The sequence below is a fragment of the Mauremys reevesii genome, linkage group 2, assembly GCF_016161935.1.
Source record: "Mauremys reevesii isolate NIE-2019 linkage group 2, ASM1616193v1, whole genome shotgun sequence".
Lineage (NCBI taxonomy): Eukaryota > Metazoa > Chordata > Testudines > Geoemydidae > Mauremys > Mauremys reevesii.
In genome coordinates this window covers 270,242,949-270,267,359 of record NC_052624.1, presented here as the reverse complement: position 1 = coordinate 270,267,359, position 24,411 = coordinate 270,242,949, and the positions used below count along the sequence as shown (strand labels likewise).

The 24,411-nt window shown below is 43.9% G+C and overlaps 1 protein-coding gene across 1 annotated transcript in view; it reads left to right on the top strand.

Moving 5' to 3' along the window:
- The window catches only part of ADCY8 (adenylate cyclase 8), a 183,028-nt gene that overhangs the window by 76,715 nt on the left and 81,902 nt on the right, over window positions 1–24,411 (top strand). Inside the window, exons 3-5 of the mRNA XM_039527353.1 lie at window positions 1,442–1,572; window positions 9,001–9,112; window positions 23,604–23,731. Of these exons, the coding sequence (XP_039383287.1) occupies window positions 1,442–1,572; window positions 9,001–9,112; window positions 23,604–23,731 (371 nt within the window). The remainder of the gene's footprint in view (window positions 1–1,441; window positions 1,573–9,000; window positions 9,113–23,603; window positions 23,732–24,411) is intronic.

Sequence of the window (24,411 nt, the reverse complement as noted above, 5' to 3'; positions counted from 1 at the left end):
GTTCAAATCTGTAAGGCAGGTGCTAGATTCCCTTTCTGAATATTAGCTAAATCTGGAACAGAAACATCAATTTCTGCTTCCATGGCTCAGAAGTGGAAATCCTCCTACGTGCCTGGTACTGTATCTAAAGCCGCCCAGGTCCAGCAGAGCCTCCCCTCCCTTACTTTTCATCTTAAATTCTAGTGGGATCCACATACCTCCCTTGCTAGGCTTCAGATAGAGAGAGGGGCACTGTCCATTTAGTCCACCCAATTCCTTCTTTGGGGGCTGCAAGGTGAGGTCACATCAGTATCCCTAATCCAGTCTGGGGATGTCTTCTGAAGGGGATATCTGGGCCAAAGCCTTCTACTCCTTGGGCACACTTGTTCCCCATTCACAGTGCCACCCTGCTCTAGCAGTGAGCTCTCCATTCACAGCAAGCTGCCGCATGAGGTTTCAGCTGCCATACTCCCTCCCGCTCCCTTTCCTGTTGATGGCAGCCAAGGGAATGCTGGGAAATGTAGTTCTTTCCCTGATCCAGGGCTGGCTCTATAGGCAGGGAGCTAACCAAGGAACTACAGCTCCCAGGTCCCCTGTTGGTTCTCAGCTCCCAGGCTGGATCCGTACCGGCTGCCACCCCTGCAAATGGGCTGGCCCAAACACCTGCTTGCTTTGCTGGTGCCTAGAGCCACCCCTGGGGACAACAGTGCTCCAGTCAGCATTGTTCCTTCAGCCAACAGCTGTCACTTATGGTCTCATGCTTCCCGGCCACTATTAGCAGGACTAGTGCGATAGAAGAGACACAAAGGCCAGCAGCCAACTTGTGTTTTCCCCTCCCCCTTTCAAACATGAACAAACACCCACCGTAGTCTGGTCCTTTGAGTAAGAAGAGTATTGTAAATACATATCAATTCATAGCTGGTATCCAGCTTCTTCAGCATCTCTTATTGAGGTTAATGAAGATAAGTCTGGAGTCAAAGGCTGGCTGATGGCACATAAGACTTTTGCAGACATCCAAATCAGTAACACAATTTAGGCTGCTGTTGCCAGCTAAATATGCTCTATAGTGAGTGCCAGCTAAACATTCTCAGCTAGTGTAAATTGTCATGGCTCTGCTGAAGTCAATGGAGCTATGCTGGATCTGCTCTTCTTACTCATGTGAGTTATCCCATTGACTTCTAGATGAGCAGGATTCAGGCCTCACCGTGCACTTGTTAATAGATATTGCTCTGCAGTTACATTAACTAATTATGTGCATATGAGTGTTAAACACCCCATTTGGAGTTTCTAAAAAGTGGTCAATACTGAGGATCTAATCCAGCAAAACTGTTCAAATGTTTAAACAGTTAAAGTTTAAACGTGCAGTATAAGCTCCTAATGCAGAGCTCTGTCATTTTGCTGTGAAGGATTAACACAGACCCAGTCTAAAGGGCCCATCCTGTATTTTTTTGCTTTTGTTCAGGAACGGCTGGTGCTTTCTGTATTACCTCGATTTGTTGTACTAGAGATGATTAACGACATGACCAATGTGGAAGATGAGCACTTGCAGCACCAGTTCCATAAGATCTATATTCACCGCTATGAGAATGTCAGGTGAGTGAAGGTGCCTATCTTTTATTTTAACTCAGCTTGTACTGGATATCAGTTTCGGGGGGAGAGGGGTATTGGCTTTTTGCTTGGTTTTGTTTTGTTTCTGCCCCTCGATCAATTCAATAATCAGCTATTTGAAATACCAGGAAGTTTTGTTTTTCCTGAACAGATGAGTATTTCAGAGCCTTCTCTAATTTATCAGACTGGTTGGATGCCTTTGCAACAGCTGTTCAAATTGAACAGTGCCTTTTTTTAGCACATGGGAGCAACACAGGGAAATGTTTATTTGTTCATTACTAAACTGTGCCAGAGCGTTATTTGATCCCATTCAGGGACAGCCTCACAAGGTGGGGGTCTGCAAGCTTTGCCAACAAATGGGTGGGAAGTTCAGCATGAACTTTCCTCCGTATGTTCCTTCTACTCAAGGAGAACATCTTGTTCCCTGCAAGCTAACAAATCAGCTGAGAAACTGGGGGGTCCTGTCAAAAGTGTAGGGTTACCAAGTAGTTGCCCTGAACTCATATTAGTGGCCCTTCTCTGTAGTGTTCATACAATCAAGCTTCTTCATGATTATTTTCTCCTCCTCCTATTTCTCTCTTTTCTAAGTTGCTCCGTCCAGTGGACACAAAACTACTGCTCAGGGATGGTGTGGGAATAGTCCTCGCATGCACTTGCCAGCACTGGGAGTCAGTAAATAACAACCGCTGTTCACTTGCACCACAATAGTTAGCTTTCACTCCCAAGGTGTACAGAGCCTCTTCCCCTCTTTGGGCTTATATGGACAGAGAGTAAATCTATAGCACACTAGTGCCTCGCAGTAACTGTCCATGTGGAGCCTGCTACCATGCAGTAAAAGTTCCGCAGTGCTCACTGACCTACTGCTATTTCAAGGTGGAGTAAAAATTGTTGATGCCCGCTACTCAACGGAGCTGGGGATGAGGGGTTTGGGCTGTGGGAGGGGGTCAGGGCTCTGGACTGGGGGTGCAGGCTCTGGGGTGGGGCCAGGGATGAGGGGTTTGGGGTGCAGGAATGAGCTCTGGGTTTGGGAGGACTCAGGGCTGCGGCAGGGGGTTGTTGTGCAGGAGTGGGTCAGGGCTCTGGGCTGGGGATGAGGGGTTTGGGTTGCAGGAGGGGCTCCGGGTTTGGCGTGTGGGGTTCTGGGTTGGGGGTGTAGGCTCTGGGGTGAGGAGTTTGGGGTGCAGGAAAGGATTCCAGGTTTGGGGGGGCTCAGGGCTGGGGCAGGACATTGGGGCGCGGGTTTGGGGGGCGGACTTACCTCCAGTGGCTCCCGGTCAGCGGCGCAGCCGGGGTGCACCATAGACCGTGCTGTGCCCCAGAAGTGGCCAGCAGCAGGTCTGGCTCTGTACACCCCCCTCCCCCAAGTTCCCATTGGCCGGAAATCCATTATGCAGAGCCAGTGCTCGGGGTGGAGGCAGCGTGTGGAACCCCATGGCCCCCCTGCCTAGAAGCCAGACCCGCTGCTGCCCGCTTCCATGGCACAGCATGGTGTCAGAAAAGATAGGCACTAGCCTGCCTTATCTGGGCAGCACCGCCAACGGGACTTTTAACATCCTAGTCAGCGGTGCTGACCAGTACAATGCGACCCGGTGCCTTACATGCCGCGACCCGGTAGTGGGTCGCGACCCACGGTTTGGAAAACACTGGAGTAGTTCAAAGTGCACTTTTAGTGTGCAGTAACAGAGTCAACACAGCCAGTTAGTACGCAGCATGCTAATGCGCTGTAGATTTATATTTCAGCTCACCGCACACTAGCTCTCTGCCTAGACAAGCCCTTTGATTCAAACATGATTCCCCCGGCTTAGAACATCAAGCTTAGCCCGTAATGTCTATTGTGAGTCTGTCCCAAACCAGGAGGAAAGTAATCAAACTCCCATCATATAAACATCTTCCTATTAAGTTATATGATTCAATAGGAAAACATTTGTCTAGATTTTAAATGTAGCCCCTATATAACTTTGGAAGGGCCGGTTCAACTTTTACAAAGTGTAAATTAACTTTCTGCCACTCCTGTGGCCTTGGCAGCAAGCCACACATATTATTGTATTGGATGTGGCTGAAGGTACTAGGAACCTTTACAAAAGGCTTACACAACACTAAATAAAAAATCTAGTTTTTTGCCCTTTCTCATCCTCTGTTACAGTAACTGCTTTTGTAGAACAATTCCAATGGGGAACAGATTGTTGTTACTTAGGTAATGCTACCTCCGCCTTTTAAACACTGATAGTAAAGGGTTGTAGGTTTTGAGATGAAGAATGAAAATATTTCACCTATCTCCCACTCGAAAATGGTTATTGCTCTACAGCAAACACTGGGTGCTTTAAAACTGTAGACATTAGTCTCTTTCTGCATGAGCCAACAGGGACTTCAACTATTCAATGCTGGGTTTTTTTTAAAGAAAACTTTTTATTAAGGCAAAATTGCAATAAAACATTATTATAGTACATCATACATCACTAATTCAGTATCCGTAAATATTCACAGAACCTGGCTAAAGATTTGGCTTGCCAGCTGGGGAGTAGAGTGACCACTTTTTCAAAAGGCAAAAGCAGGACACATGTATAAGCCCCACCCCCTCTGTGGCCCCACCCCTGCCACCTCCTCTTCCCCCGAGTCCCCGCCCCCTGCTCCTCCTCTTCCCCCCAAACCTCCACCCCCTTGGCTGGAGCCAAGCAATGGTAAGAGCTGATAAAGGAGCCTGGGGTGCTCCACCTGCCCTGGACAGTGGGCTGGGATGCCTGAGAGCAGCCCCGGTCAATATCCCTGCCCCTGGGATGTGCCACCCAGGGCAAGTGGAGGATCCGGGGCTCCCCACAGCAACCTGGGCTCCCTGGGCAGCTCTTACTACTGCCCAGCTCCGGCTTCTGGCCTGGCCAGGGGGTGGGGCATCAGGAGAGAGAGGAGGAGAAGGGGGCAGAGCCTCATGGCGAGCTGTGGCTAAGGCCCTACTCAACCCACCTCACCCCCACTGGGAAGAGACCCTTTGCCTTGGGCAGGCACAGAGTAGTGCCGCAGGGAATCCAGAACAAATGCTGTCCCAGAATCATTCAGCACGGTTCTGGGACTTCACCTCTGCATTTCAGGACCATCCCACCCAATTCAGGATGGGTGGTCATCCTCCTTGGGAGCCCTCCTCCTCTGAGTACATTTGAAAGGGTGACCAAATCTCTAAATACTTATTCTCTTTTGGTCACTTCTCTTGCATATGTACTTGGTGTGAAAGCTTTTCCATTACAAGACAGCCCATATTTTACTACTCCACAATTCCACGGGAGGAGGACTCGCATTTTTCCAATAATGTGCAGTACAAAATCTAGCAATAAAAAGAAATTAAATTGTAATTCTGTTGAAAATGTGTATCCTTTACAGGAGCATTAAGTAAGCAGGTCAGGAGATCTCTAGGACACTGGCATTCTGTCATAAGATGAATCTCTTTAATAATTTCCTGCCAAAACCATTTATTTCCTAGACATAGCTGCCACATGTGCAAGTATGTTCCTCTTTTTCTGCAACCCGTCCAACAAAGCGCCTCCCCATGCGGTGCTCCAACAACCATTGAAGCCAAGGAGATGTTCAGGTGCTCAGCGTCTCTGAAATTAGATCCCAGTGGGTTTTTCCCTGAAATACATAGTAAAAATATCATGATAATCAGGGACAAAAATGTTAGATTTTTAAATATATCAATATATTTTAGGTTAATTTCTAATATTCATTCCTGTTTGATTACTTATGTTTCCCCACCACCACCACTTTTTTTATGTGAGCCCCAGTAGAACCTACTCGGAAAAGTCCTGCTTTAGATTTCCAGCCTCTTAGTAACCATCATCCAATTTCTTTATTGGCTTTTGCATCCAGGGAAGCAGTGAATTATCCTTAGCCACATTTTATTTTCTTCCTGATCATAATCTGATTTTTGCAACAGTCAGGATGTAGCATTTAGTTATTCAACAAACATACTGAAGCTCTTCAGCTGGGTTACTTTTTGCTAAATCTCAAGCTGCACCACTGATTGTTATTTTACTATAAAGTTTTAATGAAGTCTGCTTCAAATTATTTGCCGTTCTGGGCCAAGTTGAAACACTCTGTGCTGAATTTTACTTTCTTCTCCAAACAAATCCTTGCTTTCCTTGTCTTTTGTTTTTGTCTTCCAAATTCTGTGCTTTGGCATACATAGATCAGAAATTGGAGGGAAATTCTTATTCTACATCTCTGGCCACATCTATATGTACAATGCTGCAGTTGTGCAGCTGTACTGATGGAGATGCGCCGCTGCAGCACATCTGATGAAGACGCTCTATGCCAGGGGTCGGCAACATATGGCATGTGTGCCAAAGACAGCACGTGAGCCGATTTTTAATGGCAGGCAGCAGCGTCCTGGCAGGCAGCAACGTGCCATTAAAAATCCTTCCCAGCCCGGCCCAGCCTGCTCTTCTCCGTCCTCCGCTCCCCGCCCCTGCGGGGGCAGGGTCAAGGGGTAGAAGCTTGGTCCTGATGGCTCCCCTGCCTCTTCCCACAGTGTGCTGGGTTCCTGTCCCTCCTCCACCTCTCCATCCCTCCCTCCCTGATGGCCCTTGCAAGGGAGGGGGTCGAGAAGGAGCAGAATCAGCGTGCTTGCTGCTCCCGGCGAAGGCAGAGAAGAAGCGGGGGCAAGGCCTTGGGGGGGGTGGATTAGGGGCATATCCCCTCCAGCCCCCTGCCCTAACCCCCCTCACACACACCCCAGCCCTCTGCCCTGACCCCTCACACACACACCCAGCCCCCTTCCCTAACCCCCCACACACACTCAGCCCCCTGCCCTAACTCCCACACACACACACCCCAGCCCTCTGCCCTGACCCCCCCACACACACCCAGCCCTCTGCCCTGAGCCCCACAGCCCCGCACACACCTCAGACCCCTGCCCTGAACCCTGTACTCCCCTCATACACACCCAGCTCTCTGCTTGACTCGTTCACACACACCCTCATGACCCCAGCCCTGACTCTGGCACCCCCACACATACCCAGCCCCATCCTGCCCTGACACCTGCACCCCCCTCATACACACCCAGCCCTCTGCTTGACTCCTTCACTCTCCCACCACGACCCCAGCCCTGTCTCTGGCACCTCCACACATACCCAGCACCCCCTCCCTGACACCTGCACCCCCCTCACATGCCCCCAGCCCTCTTCCCTGACTCTTGCAACCCCCCCTGCACATACCCAGCTCCCCACCCCATGCACCCCCCACATCCTGACTCTTGCACTCCCCACATCCTCACCAACACCTGGAGTACCAAACAGGAGCTCCTGCACCCCCACCCCCACGTTCCCACCTGCACCCCTCACACCAAATGGGAGCTGCCAAGGTAAGTGCCCCACATCCCTGAGCTCCCTCCCTCATTCTAGCTCCTGGGCAGACCCTTCACCCCCAGCCCTGTGCTCAGTGCACTCCCACCCTCAGCTCAGTGCAGAGAGAGGAAGAGAATGGGCCAGAACCAGGGAGAAGGTAGGTACCCACTGTTTGAGGGCAGGGCTGGGACCCCAGACCGGCAGCGGGCTGAGCGGGTCTGGCAGCCGGGATCTCGGCTGGCAGGAGGCAGCGGATGGAACCCCTGAGTGGCAGTGGGCTGAGTCGCTCAGCCCGCTGCCGGTCTGGGGTCCCGGCCGCTGGCCCCGCACAGCCCGCTGCTGGTCTGGGGTTCTGGCTGCCAGACCCTTCCCAGCTGGGGTCCCAGCCGCAGGCCCCACTTAGCCCACTGCCAGCCTAGGTAAACGGAACCCCAGACCAGCAGCGGGCTGAGCGGGCCGGTGGTGTAAGATCAACATTTTAATTTAATTTCAAATTAAGCTTCTTAAACATTTTGAAAACCTTGTTTATTTTACTATACTGCAATAGTTTAGTTATATAATATAGACTTATAGAGAGAGACCTTCTAAAAAACATTAAAAAACAGGCAAAACCTTAAATTAAAGTGAATAAATGAAGTCTCGGCACACCACTTCTGAAAGGTTGCCGACCCCTGCTCTATGCCGATGGGAGAAAGCTGTTGGCATAATAAAACCACCTCTGTGACTGGCACAAGCTGTGTCGTCAGGAGAAGTACTGTGCACAGGATCACTTATGTTGATCGGGGGTGTTTTTTCAAACCCCGGAGTGACATAAGTTATGCCGACATAGGTTGTAGTGTAGACATAGCCTTAGATACAACAGACTATTTGAGTAAGTGTGTCTGTGCGTGCCTAAGCACTGTTAAAGCCTTTTCCCTCCCCGCACACTTAAATGTAAGGTTGTTGTTATTGTAGGAATAGAGGACAGGGGTCCATCCTTTTTTTGCTCTGTCCATATCTGGTTGCTGAAATGGCCCTTTGGGCTGTTGGCTCCTGAGCACATATCAGAGCAGGGCTGAGAGCCCCAGCATTGGAGAGTCATCAGGTAACCTATGTTCCCCCATGTGAGTCTAGCACTGAGCAGAATTTGGCTAGACCTGAAGACCTGCCTCGAAGGATGAAGTGTGTCAAGCTATCTCTGTGCCCCCCAGAAAGAAAGACAGTGTACACAGACAAGCTCCAGTCTATATATTGAGGAACAGAGTCAACTAGTGGCTGAAGACTGGAAGTCAAGACTTCTGGGTTTCTGTCTATCAACTTATATGGCCCTCATCACCATAGCATCTGAGCACCTCACGATCATTAATGGATTTTATCCTCACAACACCTCTGTGGGTCACACGGGAAGTCTGTGGCTGACCCAGAAGATGGCCCCAGGTCTCCCAAGTCCCAGAGTAGTGCTCTATCCATTAGACCATTCTCTGTACCCTCCGTTCCCAGCTCTGCCACCCTGACTTGCTGCAAAACCTTGGACAAGTCACTTAGGTCCCAGTGCTCAAAGGTATTTAGGTGCCTAATTCCCATTGATTTCAATGGGTGTTAGACACCTAACTATCTTTGAGGATCTGGGCTTTAACCCCCTTGTGTCTCTGTCTCCTAACTCATAAAATGGGATAATTATGCTAAATATAGAGGTTTAGTTAGTGCTTTATAAGTTATATGAGATCTCTGATGAAAGATCCTATAGAAACACAAAGTATGAAGTTTACTATAACATTCTTTCATGAAGCAGTTTTTTAGTACTTTTGTTCTCATATTTTAGTACTTTTAATACTAGTTCTTTGTACTGCAAATAGTCCAGTGAGTAAGGCCCACAGCAAAGACAGAATAACTTTAAAATGTACCCTCCCTGTGTCTGAGCTAATGAATTTCCCACTCTCCTTAAATTACACCCTGGCCAGACGTTGGCTATTTGCCTCTTGCTTTTTCACATATGCAGAGTCCATATTAATCACTATACACAGGATTACTGTTTGTATTTATCATGCCAATTACTGGCAGAAATGGACTGAAATATTAATATCCTTTCCCTTTCTTTGTTTAGCATTCTTTTTGCAGATGTTAAAGGTTTCACCAACCTCTCCACAACCTTGTCAGCACAGGAGCTGGTCCGAATGCTGAATGAACTCTTTGCCAGATTTGATCGACTAGCACATGTGAGTTAAATGCAGTTCATTTTCAAAGGGGCGTGATGTTGCATCTACAATTCCTCACCCGCTGAGACTGGACATAGCCACTAGTGACGAGTGAAGCTCCAAAGGGCTGCAGTTAGGTTTCAGTTCAGATAAGCATCCAAAAGTTCACATGCTCATCTGAGCCTCATGTGTTTGAAAAACTAGGCTGAGAATCTCATGAGAGCAGGCTTTCTTACAAGATGTCTAGAGAGTCGTCTCCTTCTGTTCCAAGATGAAAACTGGAAGGGAAATCGATTGATCTGAGCATTTTAAAAAGCTCAAAGATTTATTTAGCGTTTGATTCTAAGAGTTGGGCAAAGGTTCAAAGATTTATTATTGTCACTGGCCTTTCTTTGCCCAGCCATCATGCTTACCAAGTATTGTTACGTAGGGTCACATTTTGATTCCCTTGTTCATGTTAGATAATACCTAACTCCACATATAATCCCATTGGAGACAATGGCATGACTTGTGGAATTAGGTGCTTGTGATGGGTTGGATCACAGAAACCCCCTTGGGAACTGCCAACTTAATGTGCCAAGACTACTTCGGCCTCTGCTTTCCCTGCCAGCTTGGGACTCCAACACCTTGTCTTGTTGAGCCAGACCCGCCAGTCTGCTCCAACACAGACCCAGGGTCTGAACCACATGCCCCAAAACTGCAGACTTAACTGAAAGCAGCTTACAGGAGTGTTCCTGTCTTTAACAATCAGATGCCCAACTCCCAATGGGGTTCAAACCCCAAATAAATCCATTTTACCCTGTATAAAACCTATACAGGGTAAACTCATAAATTGTTCACCTTCTATAACACTGATAGAGAGATATGCACAGCTGTTTACCTCCCCCCCCCACAGGTATTAATACATACTCTGAGTCAATTAATAAGTAAAAAGTGATTTTATTAAATACAGAAAGTAAGATTTAAGTGGTTCCAAGTAATAACAGACAGAACAAAGTGAATTACCAAGTAAAATAAAATAAAACACACCAGTCTAAGCCTAATACAGTAATAAAACTGAATTCTGATAAAAATCTCACCCTCAGAGATGTTTCAATAAGTTTCTTTCACAGACTGGATGCCTTCCTAGTCTGGGCACAATCCTTTCCCCTGGCACAGCCCTTGTTCCAGCTCAGGTGGTAGCTAGGGGATTCCTCATGATGGCTGCCCACCTTTGTTCTGTTCCACCCACTTATATATCTTTTGCATAAAGCAGGAATCCTTTGTCCCTCTCTGGGTTCCCACCACTCCTTCTCAATGGAAAAGCACCAGGTTAAAGATGGATTCCAGGTCAGGTGACATGATCACATGTCACTATTAGACTTCATTACCCACTTGCCAGAGCACAGGTATATAGGAAGACTTACAAGTTAAATAGAGCCAGCTACAGACAATTGTCCTGGTTAATGGGAGCCATCAAGATTCCAAACCACCATTTGTGGCCCACACTTTGCATAATTACAATAGGCCCTCAGAGTTATATTTCATATTTCTAGTTTCAGATACAAAAGTGATAGAACATTGGGGTTGGAAAGAACCTCAGCAGGTTGTTTAGTCCAGCCCCTTGTTTTAAGCAGGACCAATACCCAGGCAGATATTTACCCCAGTTTCCTAAATGTCCCCCTTAAGGATAGAACTCACAACCCTGGGTTTAGCAGGCCAATGTGCAACCCACTGAGCTAGTTCTCCCCCATTTAGAAAATAGGATTATAAGCTTTGTAATGGTACCTTTCCAAACCCCTTTTGCATGAAGCATATTCCAGTTATATTATATTCACACTAATTAGCATATTTTTTTATAAAATCATATAGAGAGCAATATGAGCAGACTAGGACCTGCCCTCCTAGCTCACCAATGGGAATTCTTGCAGAGAAAGGTGCTGAGTGGTAGAATCTGGTCCATTATAAACTCTATTGGGAGAGTTCCCCTATTTTCTGCTTTTCAATGGACTTCTGGTACAGCGGAATTACTAATATTATGGTCTGTTTCTAAGACTTTTAATAAGGTCCCTCGTTAGTTTCCTGTGCATTGTGCTTATTCAGGAGACAGGTGTGCATCTCCTAACCCTGATGCAATCCTCAGCATAGGCTTTTTGCTTGCATATCAAGGTCAAGAAAAGTAAGACTCTATTATTCAATTACTGAGTGTAATTTCTGAGCCAACCTTTGCCATCTGGAAAGGAAATATACTTTCTCAAGTATATATTAATGCTTTGGACCATTACCAGGGCAATAACGTATTGCCAGTGCATTAAGATCTACTTACAATATTTGTTTTGCAAACAAACAAAAAAATGCCCACTCTCTGGCTGTGCGGTGCTGATTTGTACTGCCAAAGCAAGCTAAGTGAAAGGAGTTAAATTGGTTTTGTCTTTGATGCAGGTTAAACACTCACAACTACTTATCACTTATCACTTAGCGAAAGTAAATTGTCCGGTGGGGGAAAGTATATTACATTAAATTTAATTAATTTGTGTCTTACAAAGGCATTTAAAAACATAACATTTTTTTCACAAATGTATTGAATGCATTTGTTTTACAGCTCATATTTGCCCAATATGCAAGGAACAGTCTCCAGCCTCACGTGCATAGATTTCTTCTTTTTAGTTTCTTCTTAAACCATATTTAACCCAGGTATCTGGCCTCCATCACGCTTGTGTCTGACAAACATTAATGAATTTATCCTCACATGACCACTGTCAAGTAGGGAAATGGTTTAATCCCAATTTTACAGATGGCGAAGCTGAGGCACAGAGCACAATTGCTTCTCATCTCACCTGAGGTAAATCAAAAATAGCTCCATTAAAGCCACTGGTACAAACTGGAGGATAAGTAAACCCGGAGAGGTTAAACAACTTGCCCAATGTCACACAGGATGCGATAACAGAACAGGGAGTAGAGTCATTGTCTGAGATTTTCAAAATTAGGTGCTTAAAGTGTCAGCTTCTGGGTCCACATCTAGGCACCAAAATGGACAGCCTGATTTCCAAAGTGACCTGCACAGCTGCATAGACCTACTCTGATCAGAGCGGAAGAGCAAGGACTGTGTGCCCAGTCTGTCCTGCTTTCTGTGGCTAAATGGGCAGAGAGAGGACAGCGAAGGACAGAGGACTGAGCCTAAAAGATTCTTTGGGGCAGGGGTCATCTTTGAGTTGAGGGTCTGTACAGCACTTAGTACAATGGGGTCATGGTCCATGACTAGGATGCCTAGGTGCTACAGTAATGCAAATAATAAGATCAATCTAACAGTTAGTGTTAGGCATCAACTCCTGGATAGCTCAGTGGTTTGAGTATTGGCCTGCTAAGCCCAGGGTTGTGAGTTTAATCCTTGAGGGGACCATTTAGGGATCTGGGGCAAAAATCAGTACTTGGTCCTGCTAGTGAAGGCAGGGGACTGGACTTCATGACCTTGCAAGGTCCCTTCCAGTTCTAGTAGATGGATATATCTCCAATTATTACTTACCTCCTCAGACCAGCCTTAATAATATCGCTCTCCATGGTGCTATTGTCCTGCAGATATCCATAGATGATTATGTTCTCTAGGAGCCACCTCTTAGCCAAGCTATAGGTAATTACCTCCTTCAGTCTAAGTCAACTCAAGAACTTCAATATTATTTTTGTTGCTTGTTCTCTGAACTCTCTCACACTGTCAATTTTCTTGACAGGGAGTTGCCCAGTACTGAATTCCAGGTTCATTTGCATCAGCATTGTCAGGAGAAGAGCTATTGTCTCCCCACCCTATAGCATGAAGGTCTGCCCATCCAACTCAAAACCAGTACTGCATTCACTTCATGTCTATTTGATAATTGACTTTACTCAATGTGGGTCCAGACTGAGCCATATATCTGCCAATCATAATCTCATGGTAGATTAAGGGTAAATCAAAGACTCCCATTGACTTCCATGGGCTTTTGGTGTAGGATGGTCCAAAAACAGCAAAGTGATGAAGAGCACAAGTCCCTTTGACTTTCAGTGAGATGCCCCTAAGTCACTGGGGCACTTTTGAAAATTCCAGCCCAAATATGGTACAACCACATCTCTGTCATTCATGAATTCCTGTTCACACATGCCATAGAAAAGTGTTGTAGTGAGATGGATGCATATTTATTACAAAATTTAAACCAAAAAAAACAGATTCTGTAAAATATACCAGGGTAAATTCTGTTGTCAGTTATATCAGTATAATTCTACTGACCTCTTTGGAGTTTGTCAGGATAGTTAACATTGATTAAGTATGTAGCTAGCCTGGTACCTCCATGAGGTTTCTCACTCCTCTTTGGACCTGTGTTCCTTAGCTATGGTATAGACTGAAGAATGAATTTAAATGTAATAGATTTTAAGGCTAGAAGGGATTGTTAGATCATCTAGTCTGACCTCCTGTATAACTCAAGCCATATAATTTCTTCCAGTCACCCCTATATTGAGCCCAATAACTTGTGTTTGACTGAAGCATAACTTCCAGCAAGGCATCTAGTCTTGATTTGAAAACTTCAAGATGGAGAATTCACCACTTCCCATGGTAGTTTGTTCCAATAGTTAATCACCCTCACTGTTATGCCTTATTTCTAATTTGAATTTGTCTGGCTTTAACATCTAGCCATTGGTTCTTGTTATGCCTTTCTTCATTAACGAGCCTTTTAGTACCCACTCTTTTCTTCCTGTGAAGGTACTTATACACTGTAATCAAGTCTCTTCTCAGTCTTCTTCTTGATAAACTAAACACAATGAGCTGTTTAAGTCTCTCACGGCAGGACTCCGGTCCTTGAATCATTTTGATGGCTCTTAACTACACTCTCTGCAATTTTTCATCATCCTTTTTAAAATGGGCACACCAGAACTGTATTCAGTAGTCCAGTATTGGTCCTAACTGTGCCATAAACAGAAATAAAATCATTTCCCTACCGCTATTCACTACTCTTCTGTTTATACATCCAAAGTTGCATTTGTCATTTTTGCCACACCATTGCACAGCGGGTTCATGTTCAGTTGTTTGCTCAGTATGATTGCTAGATCCTTTTCAAAATCACTGCATTCTTTATTCCTAGATGTATGACCTTGCATTTGGCTATATTAAGATGCATTTTGTTTGAATGAGTCCTGCCTATCAAGAAATCCAGATCTGTATGACTGCCCTCTCCACATCATTATACACTACTCTGCCAGTCTGTGTGTCATCCGTAAATTTTATCAGCAGTGAATTTATATTTACTTCCAGCTCATTGCTTAAAGTATTGGATAACATTGGGCCTGGAACTGATCTCTCCAGAACCCCACCAAAAACACCCCCATTTGATGCTGATGTACCATTGACAACTATTTTGAGATCTGTTAATTAGCCAGTTCTTAATCCATTTAAGATGTGCTTTCACAGTTTAGCAAGTTTCTGGTTAGTTTAGCTAACTAGCTGTGTCTGTTAGTCTGACATTTTTGAATGGCTTATGCCGGAGTTATGCCAATGATTCTGGTCTATGTGGATGTATATGACTATTATTATTACTATTATTAACAAATTTTATATTGTCTGTGTTGTCACTACAAGCTGTACTGAATTAAGAGCAGATATCAGCCCACCATTTGTTTAGAAGAAAAATATAATAGTATGTTATATATAGCTACTTCTCTCTCTCCTACTCTCTCTCCAACATTTGCAAAAGATTTATGGTTATTAAAGACCCAAGTGGCAACTGGAAAGAAAGCAAAACAAATTGGCATAAAACACAGCTGAAGAAATGAGTTCTTCAAATATCAATCCACTGGTGCAGAAGCTTCATTAATATTTCTTTTTTCCGCAGGCAGAAATTCTGAGGAGGGGAAAAAATGATTGATTGCATTTTGAGGATGTGTATGGCTAAGAAAGTTCCAGCTTTGATGAAGCAATAGCTATATTTGCTATTTATTTTTCTCTCCCCATCTCAGATAAGCTATTATCTGGCCCAACAGATTAAATTGCTTGCCATATGTCTGTGCCCCTGTAGTCTGTGTGTAGATGCAGTTTTAGATATAAAAAACTAAAGAGAAATGACCAGATCCTCAATTGGTGTAAATGGTTGTAGTTTTGAAGGCTTCTATTACACCAGCTGGCTATCAAGTTCACTGTCATTAAGAGTGAAGGATGAGCTCAAACCACGAAATTCAGGTCTGGATCCAGATTTCTCTCTCTCTCTCTCTCTCTCTCTCTCTCTCTCTCCCTCACACACACACATACACACTCACACTGTCACACTCACAAAGATTCCCCTGTGTTCAGATGCTGGGTTTGAGTTTGGACCCATCCCTAATAAGAACTAAGTATGTTCCCATTGATAAGAAACATTAAAGTATTATCATGAAAGATCACCATGCATAGGTTTTATGTAAGAGCAGATCTCCTAAAGGAGAAGAGCAAGTTTTATGGCCTTTGTCTCTTCCATTTGAGATCTCATCAGCTCTCCTGTGCTAATCGGGTGGAACCTGCTCCTTACTTGGATGGGAGTTCTCCATGGAAACCTCAGCTATAGGGTGTGACCTTAATGAATTAGTAAGTGGCACTCTTCCCTTTGATCCAGTGTGATGCTACTGGAGATAATATATTTCATATGCAGTGAAAAATAGCGGTCCTGGGCACTTGTCGTTATTAAAGGTCCCATGACACTTTTTGCAAAAGGTTGTGGGAGTCCTGGTCAAATTCCATTTTGGCTAATGACAATCTTCTTAAAATTCCTTGTGTGGTTTCACCCGGAGACAGTATTCGTCTTCACTTCCTCATCTAACCTATCTTGTGTGTAGCATTGCAGTGCCCTACTAATCAGTTGCTGTGTTCCAGCCAGTGGTGGCTGCATTTTGTTCTGTGGTGAATCCTTGTATATATAGTTGGTGTAGAGTATTCTGAATCTCTGGTTGAAAGGGACTATTTAAACGTCATTTATACATGTAAATAAGGGAGTACAATTCAACATCATACAGTAACATGTTAGATTAATGGTATGTTGTAACGAGAGGGTGAATTAATTGGACTGCTAATGTACATGTCAGTGACATTTAACTAAGCATTTCATTCACCTTTCTGTAGATATGTAATGACAATTTTAGAAAACCTTTAGTTTCTATAACTTCTCTTTGAAGTCATGCATTCTTAAAGGTCATTCTGGCGGGGTTTTTTTCCGACAGTGTCCAATACTTAATTATCCACTAAAAAAGCTCTCTAGAACCATTTTTATTTCATAGTTATAGCATTAGAGACTATAAAAAGCCTATTAGGTTAGCAAGGGACCTATTTTATCCATATAACGCCCCAATCTAGCAAACGTTTAGGCACATGCTTCACTTTATGCACATGATTAGTTCCATAAGCCTTAGCAGAAAAACAGACTCGATGAGAGCCAAAATTTTCAAAAGCGCCTACATTCCATTTTCAAGAGTCGCTTAGGAACCTAATTGTCATTGACTTTCAATAGCACGTAGGCTCATAAAGCAACTTTTGAAAACAAGATTTCAGTTCCTAAGTCACTTACATGCTTCTGAAACTGTTACATAAGATGATCATAATAGTCCCTTCTGACCTTAAGATCTATGAATCTGCTAATGTGGTCCATGCTATAAAAGAGTTTGGAAACCTTTGCTTTAGCAAATATTTTGAGGGACTTTTTGTGTTCTGCATGCCAACCTCACCCAATTCCTCACTTATGGAGTATGAAGTCTAGCTTGAAATAATTGTGAAAACTGAATGTTTGGTTAGTTGATAGTGAACATTTTGGGCTCCTTTGAAAATGGTTGGAATGATTAATTCGCTGCAGCTGGAACTCTGATAAGCTGGGTTTATTTTACGAAATGTGATCAGTCTTTTTTTTTTTCCTTAGAATTTCTGCCTGAGGAGACAAGAAATGTTAATGAAGTTTCTGTTTGTGTGTTTCAGTGGTTTGATATTTGAGCAACTCATTTCTTCAGCTCTATTTTATGCCAATTTGCTTTGCTTTCTTTCCAGTCACTGCTGGTGTTTTTAATAAGCCAAAGCATAAATCATTCACATGCTACTCTGTCATAATCAGCTCATATGTTCACGGTAGCACTGCAAATTCCCTTTTGCTCTGGGTTAAGGTGCTTTGGATTGGGGAAAAAACTCCCTATTAACTGCTAAGGATCTCTGATAGAACTGTTATTGCTGATCATCTTGGGTGTCATCCTACTCAATTTACTCAGGCAAAACAGCTTTTGACTTCAGTTGAAGTCTTGCTTGCGAGAGGATGGCAGGATCAGGCCCCTAAACACTGTCATTCAAATCAGATGAGAAACTGTGATTTAGAGGGCAAGGAAGCTTTCCAGTATCTGTGAGACAATTTGACACTAATTGGAACCAACAGAAAATAATGCTCATCACAGGGGGGTGAGAGATACTAATGCGTATTTTTGAGCAGTGTTGCCTGTCATTCACAAGCAAAAGGAGAATTTCTGGGGTTCTGGGAGGGAAGTGGAATAGGAAGAGAACATAAGGAACAGAAGAGGATGAATGAGACATCATCAAAGAGCAGAATAGTAACTGCTGGTTTGAAATATTGCTCTAACCAGTTCATCCTTCTTTTTTAAAAGCATTTTGATTATTTTGCAGTTGAGTAATTTTTTTCTGCATGATGTTGGATTTCACTTTACATAAGCTTGCAGCTTTTTAATCATCTATTGTAATCAAGCTAGTACACAGCAATAGGCTTGAACACTAAAGGCAGGGCAGGTTATTCCTCGTTGTTGTTTTCGTTGACTGAGAGATGTGCTGGGCAAAAGGCATTGGTAAGTTGAGTTCAAATTTACAGCCACACTCCTGCTGCGTTGCACTGCTCCAGTGGCACAGAACAGCCATAAAGAGGGTCGGCTCCAGGCCCCAGCACGCCAAGCGCATGCTTGGGGCAGCAAGCCACAGGGGGCGCTCTGCCAGTTGCCGCAAGGGCGGCAGGCAGGCTGCCTTCGGCAGCTTGCCTGTGGGAGGTCTGCCGAAGCCGCGGGACCAGCGGACCCTCCGCAGGCAAGCCGCCGAAGGCAGCCTGCCTGCCGTGCTTGGGGCAGCAAAATGCCTAGAGCCTCCCCTGGCCATAAACCAATAAATCTGATCCATGGTCCCTCCCCAATCTAAATTTTAGATGTGACTCAACGAGTGGAGGAAATAAATGGCAGGAGGAATTGGTGAGGGCAGCACAGTGACTGTTACTCAGCTCACGCACACGCTGACAGTGAGCCTGTCACAATGATTCAGTTCAGGGTTTGTTTTATAAAACAAAAACAAGGCAGGTAAAGTCTTGAATATTTTTGACTCCTTGTGGCCATCACAGAAGAAATACATTTCTAAGAGAGATTTTAAAAGAGTGGGTGCTTGCTCGGTAAAACAGACTAGAGGTGGCATGCTGCAGAGGGCAGCATCTATCTAGCCAGTGTCTCGCTGAAAATATGTCATCGGCCTCACACATATATTCATACTTATATGCAACAAACCCTGATTAGCATGTGACAGGTAAGGATGTGTATTTCTTATCATTTGTCTACATTACTTTTCTTTTTGGCAACAATTTGCTTTTTTTTTTTTTAAACAGATGGTCAACATGCAAGGTGAAATTCTAGACCCATTAGAATCTATGGAAGTTTTGCCATTGACATCAAGTAAGCCAGGATTTCACCCACTGTTTTTAATGAGGCACCAAGATCCAAACCACTGAGATCGTTCCAGTTTTGCATGAGATTTTAGTGGAGCTCAGATTAGATATTTGGTTAATGGCGAATAAGTGTTGTAGGGAACAGGCTGATATTTCAAGAATAACCAGGCATATTAGGGTCACATACAAGCTTATCACTGGAAGGATTTTTCCCTAAAGGATAGCAAGCTATACATAATAAGAGTTACTCTTTCAGAGACCCTTTCGCTGCCCGGAAGTTGACCATTTTTTGTTAGAATGGCGATTCATCAACTGATACATTTTGTAATTGTCCCAGGTGGAAAAGAATCTGTTCAAGAATCCTTACCTTATTCCAGTGGCCTCCTATCAGTATAATATTACACAATGCTTATTATAGTATGTCAACATAAAAGCAAAATATAATTTATCTGAAATCAATGGGACTATTTGAGAAGCAATGCAGCTTATTATGGATATAGGTATCAGGATCTGTCCTTTAGTAATTATAAAGTGCCTAGAACCACATAGAAGGAAGGTGCTACAGAAACTCTTTAAGATAAGAGTTCTGGTATCACGAATCAACTCCCACTGACGTAAAATTGTTTGTCTTGGAGTCACATGTCCGAGCAGAATTTAACCTTTAGTACCTCTGTGTTAGGAATGATGGTATCCCAATCCAATCAGAAAAGATAACCCTTTAGCCCTATCTGGAATTACTAGTAGTTCAATAGTGTGCATGCGTGTGTGTAAGGGAAGGAAAGGAGCAGATATAATGTTTACAGTTTTAGAAGCTTTACTTCATTTTAACATCCCTTGTTACACTCTGAAAGCAATGCATGGCACTGCAAGGGCCTGATCCTGTATTCATTCTGAAATCCACCCCTGTGCAGAGGGCCAGCCCAAGGCCTATGCACCACTCAAGTCCCACAGAGGGCTTCGGTAACACTTATGTGGTGCATAAGCTTATTCTGGCCTCTACACTCAGGGGTGGATTTCACCTTCTCTGCATACTCAAAGGTTCCGTTGATGTCACTGGGAGCTTTGGTCCAAGGTGATACCGTAATTAGGTCACTTTCACCACTTACGTATTTAAAAAGAATATTCCGAGGCTGTTTTGCAAGACTCCACTCTGATTCTGTAGTAATATAAATGATAGCATAGAGTCCCCGTCAGTTTGCCAATAAGCGATTCCAGAGGCATGGCAGCCACTGGCAGTTGCTGTTGTATGGCACCTGCTGTCATCATGTTCCCCGGAGTTATTAGTGCATCTCTGTGCTCTCACTCCATTTCTTTTGATTGAAGTACAGCTTACATGGGAGGTTGCTTGGGACAGCAAGGAGAAAAGGGATAGATATTATAGATAAAGGAGACCAAATGTTATAGTTAACGCAGGAGCTTAAGAAATCTCTACACTGCTTCCCTTGTATGTCTGATTCTTTACTGCAAGGTGTCAAGTATCAGAGGGGTAGCCGTGTTAGTCTGGATCTGTAAAAGCAACAAAGAATCCTGTGGCACCTTATAGACTAACAGACGTTCTGCAGCATGAGCTTTCGTGGGTGAATACCCACTTCTTCAGATGCAAGTGGTGGAAATTTCCAGGGGCAGGTTTATATATGCAAGCAAGAAGCAAGCTAGAGATAACGAGGTTAGTTCAATCAGGGAGGATGAGGCCCTGTTCTAGCAGTTGAGGTGTGAAAACCAAGGGAGGAGAAACTGGTTCTGTAATTGGCAAGCCATTCACAGTCTTTGTTTAATCCTGAGCTGATGGTGTCAAATTTGCAGATGAACTGGAGCTCAGCAGTTTCTCTTTGAAGTCTGGTCCTGAAGTTTTTTTGCTGCAGGATGGCCACCTTAAGATCTGCTATTGTGTGGCCAGGAGGTTGAAGTGTTCTCCTACAGGTTTTTTATTGCCATTCCTAATATCTGATTTGTGTCCATTTATCCTTTTCCTTAGAGACTGTCCAGTTTGGCGATGTACATAGCAGAGGGCATTGCTGGTGTAGATATGTGGGCAGAGTTGGCATCGAGGTTTGTTGCATGGGTTGGTTCCTGAGCTAGAGTTACTATGGTGCAGTGTGCAGTTACTGGTGAGAATATGCTTCAGGTTGGCAGGTTGTCTGTGGGCGAGGACTGGCCTGCCACCCAAGGCCTGTGAAAGTGTGGGATCATTCTCCAGGATGGGTTGTAGACATCATCAGGGATCATCAGGGATCTACAACCCATCCTGGAGAATGATCCCACACTTTCACAGGCCTTGGGTGGCAGGCCAGTCCTCGCCAACCTGAAGCATATTCTCACCAGTAACTGCACACCGCACCATAGTAACTCTAGCTCAGGAACCAACCCATGCAACAAACCTCGATGCCAACTCTGCCCACATATCTACACCAGCAACACCATCACAGGACCTAACCAGATCAGCCACACCATCACCGGTTCATTCACCTGCACGTCCACCAATATAATATATGCCATCATATGCCAGCAATGCCCCTCTGCTATGTACATCGGCCAAACTGGACAGTCTCTAAGGAAAAGGATAAATGGACACAAATCAGATATTAGGAATGGCAATATACAAAAACCTGTAGGAGAACACTTCAACCTCCCTGGCCACACAATAGCAGATCTTAAGGTGGCCATCCTGCAGCAAAAAAACTTCAGGACCAGACTTCAAAGAGAAACTGCTGAGCTCCAGTTCATCTGCAAATTTGACACCATCAGCTCAGGATTAAACAAAGACTGTGAATGGCTTGCCAATTACAGAACCAGTTTCTCCTCCCTTGGTTTTCACACCTCAACTGCTAGAACAGGGCCTCATCCTCCCTGATTGAACTAACCTCGTTATCTCTAGCTTGCTTCTTGCTTGCATATATAAACCTGCCCCTGGAAATTTCCACCACTTGCATCTGAAGAAGTGGGTATTCACCCACGAAAGCTCATGCTGCAGAACGTCTGTTAGTCTATAAGGTGCCACAGGATTCTTTGTTGCTTTTACTGCAAGGGTTTCCTGCTACCATAAAAACATATGCTCACCTGGTGTTAGAGTGCACTTATTTTTTAAACTACTTTTCATCATGAAAAGTCTTGTTCAGCTCTAGAAAATCCACATTTGTACCCCTGAACCCTGTAATTCCAATTACAGTACATTGACTCTCAACCACAGACCACAATCCAGCAAAGCACAGAAGCATGTGCTTACAATTGAGTACAATCTTAAGTGCTTTGATGGGTTGGGGATTTAGTAAAAATGAATTTTATTTCATCAGCTACAGTGGAGAGTGGAACCCATGAATACTTGGTTGTTTCTGAGAGCTGTTTCACTAGAAAAGGATATGCCAAAGTAATGATCTAAAAACAAGATAATATGGTGTTTCCGTCCATTACTACAGAGTCCAGTAGGATCTTTATATATGATGAAATACTATATTTTCCCTTGACGCTGAAGAACATTTCTAGTTGGATGGTGTGCAAATAAATATGTACTGTATCTGTGACCAATGACATCTGTTTTTTTTATTTTATTTTGGAATATAGGCCTCATCCAAAGCCCACTGAAATCAATGGGAATCTGCTGACTTCAATGGGTATTGGATCAAGCTCTGGGAATGTCTGCAATTGTACTGGAAGCAAAAACTTTTTTAAAAAAGAGGTGGGAAATGCTCCGGGAGATAAGATTCAAAAGGTCTTGCTGTTCTGTATTTTCTTGCCTTGCGGATCTGAATGAAGAGATAACAGAAAAAAAAGAAATCCAAACCAAAATAAATAACTCTTTAAATCTAACTATTTAAGCTTCTTTATTTCACTTTAACAAAAATCTTGGAAGGAGGGTATAACAGGTCCTCCTTGGTCCTGCTTCTCTCTCGGTCGACAGACTACGCAGAGACCCTTGTGCTGGTCCAACACCTTATGCCGTTTATTTATAAAGGAGTCCCACCATCTTCACAACATACATTATACTGTTAACAAGCAGAGGAGAGCAATCTCTCTCTCCCTCCTACTGCCCTGCTTCCCCCTTTTTACTTATTTCCTGTGCCTATTTGTGGGCTCTGGCTAATGGCTTAATCAGCCTTTCTGCTCTGCCCCACCCACATATTAGGCATACTTCTGCTTTGCCTGATTGGAGCAGCTGTGAACAGAGTGCTGACTCCGGCTTTCATACCTAGCACTCTGTCACAGAGGGGTAGAGGTGCTCCAAAACATTGCCTGTGGCATTCATTCAGTAATTGCTTCATGAGAAACCAAGAAACGGTTTTCTTAATATAATTATATGTAATGAACAACATTTCATTGCTGGATATATTCTCTAGTTTGTTTGTAAGGGACAGAGGTAGAGGAGGAAAACCATGGGAATTCCTTCCTACTACATTGTTTATTCCCTGTTCCCAATGTTCAATAACTTCCCAGACAGGGAATGTATTGTTCCTCTCTGTGGGCCTGATCCATGCCCAGTGAAGTCAGTGGAAGGGCACGCTATGGTGTGGATCAATCCCTATATATTTCTGTGGTTTCCTAAATGTGAGACTCTAATTAACCCACTGTGCAGCTTTTGGGACCTTTGCCTAGCTTCTAACCCAACCCTGCTAAGAACTTCACACACCTGCAATAAAAACTTCAGACACACACACAAAAAATAAGTAATTATATATAATGGAAGTATAAAGGCACTAATTTTCAAAATCAGAACAAATCAAGATAGTATTAGTTACACACACACAAACAGAGTATAGTGAAAACCTTTTACATTTCCTTCCAATTTTTTTTCACAGCCACATCCATGCTTGTGTTGCAAATACAAACCCATTACTACAAATCTTTCTGTTTTGATACATTTAATTTAGGAACATCATTGCCTTAGAATTAAGATCCTGGGGGATTGTTACTACTGTGTTTCTGGGCTCCCGGAACCTCGCCAAGACCATGCACACTGTTGTGTTGAAATGGGACTCAGCATGATCAAAACTATCAGGTAATTCTTTTCTTTGTTGTCTTCTTTTGGGGATGTTGCTACTGTCCTGTGGTCTGTTATGTAAGCATTTTTATTGCTAGACAGAGTAAATCTTCAAATATTGTCTTGATGGCACATTGGCTTCAGAGATGGATTATCGACTTACTGGAGCAAGACAGAGAATTTTGTTATCTGTGAAGCAGCACCAGGTCCACATTCATAGAACCTGAATACATTTAAGTAAAATACTATGATTTAGAACCTATAACATAATATCTATGATGATAGTAAGAAGGTGGAGGAGGAGACAATGGCCATTGTATTTCCACAGATTGAAATTTAGCAGTTACTCATTTTTACTGTTGCAATTTTTTTAAGATGAGGTTGCTTAGGATAAAACGAGGCTGGCTCATTTTCTATAATCCCTTTGACAATCGAAGTTAAGTAAATAGACAGCAGTGGCAATGGCTTTATCTGAATCATAGGTCAGAGATAAATTTATAAGTGGTATAAGATTCGCCAGCTAAATAGGCATTGCTTATTATGTTAAGGTTGCCCCTTAACTCCACAGGAGCTATGAAAGTTTTAGTTAAAGCTTGAACCTCCAGTATGTAGATAGCTTTGTTTCTGATCTCGTATAGTATTCAGAGGCAGTGGTGGCTCCAGGCACCAGCTCTCCAAGCGCGTGCCTGGGACGGCAA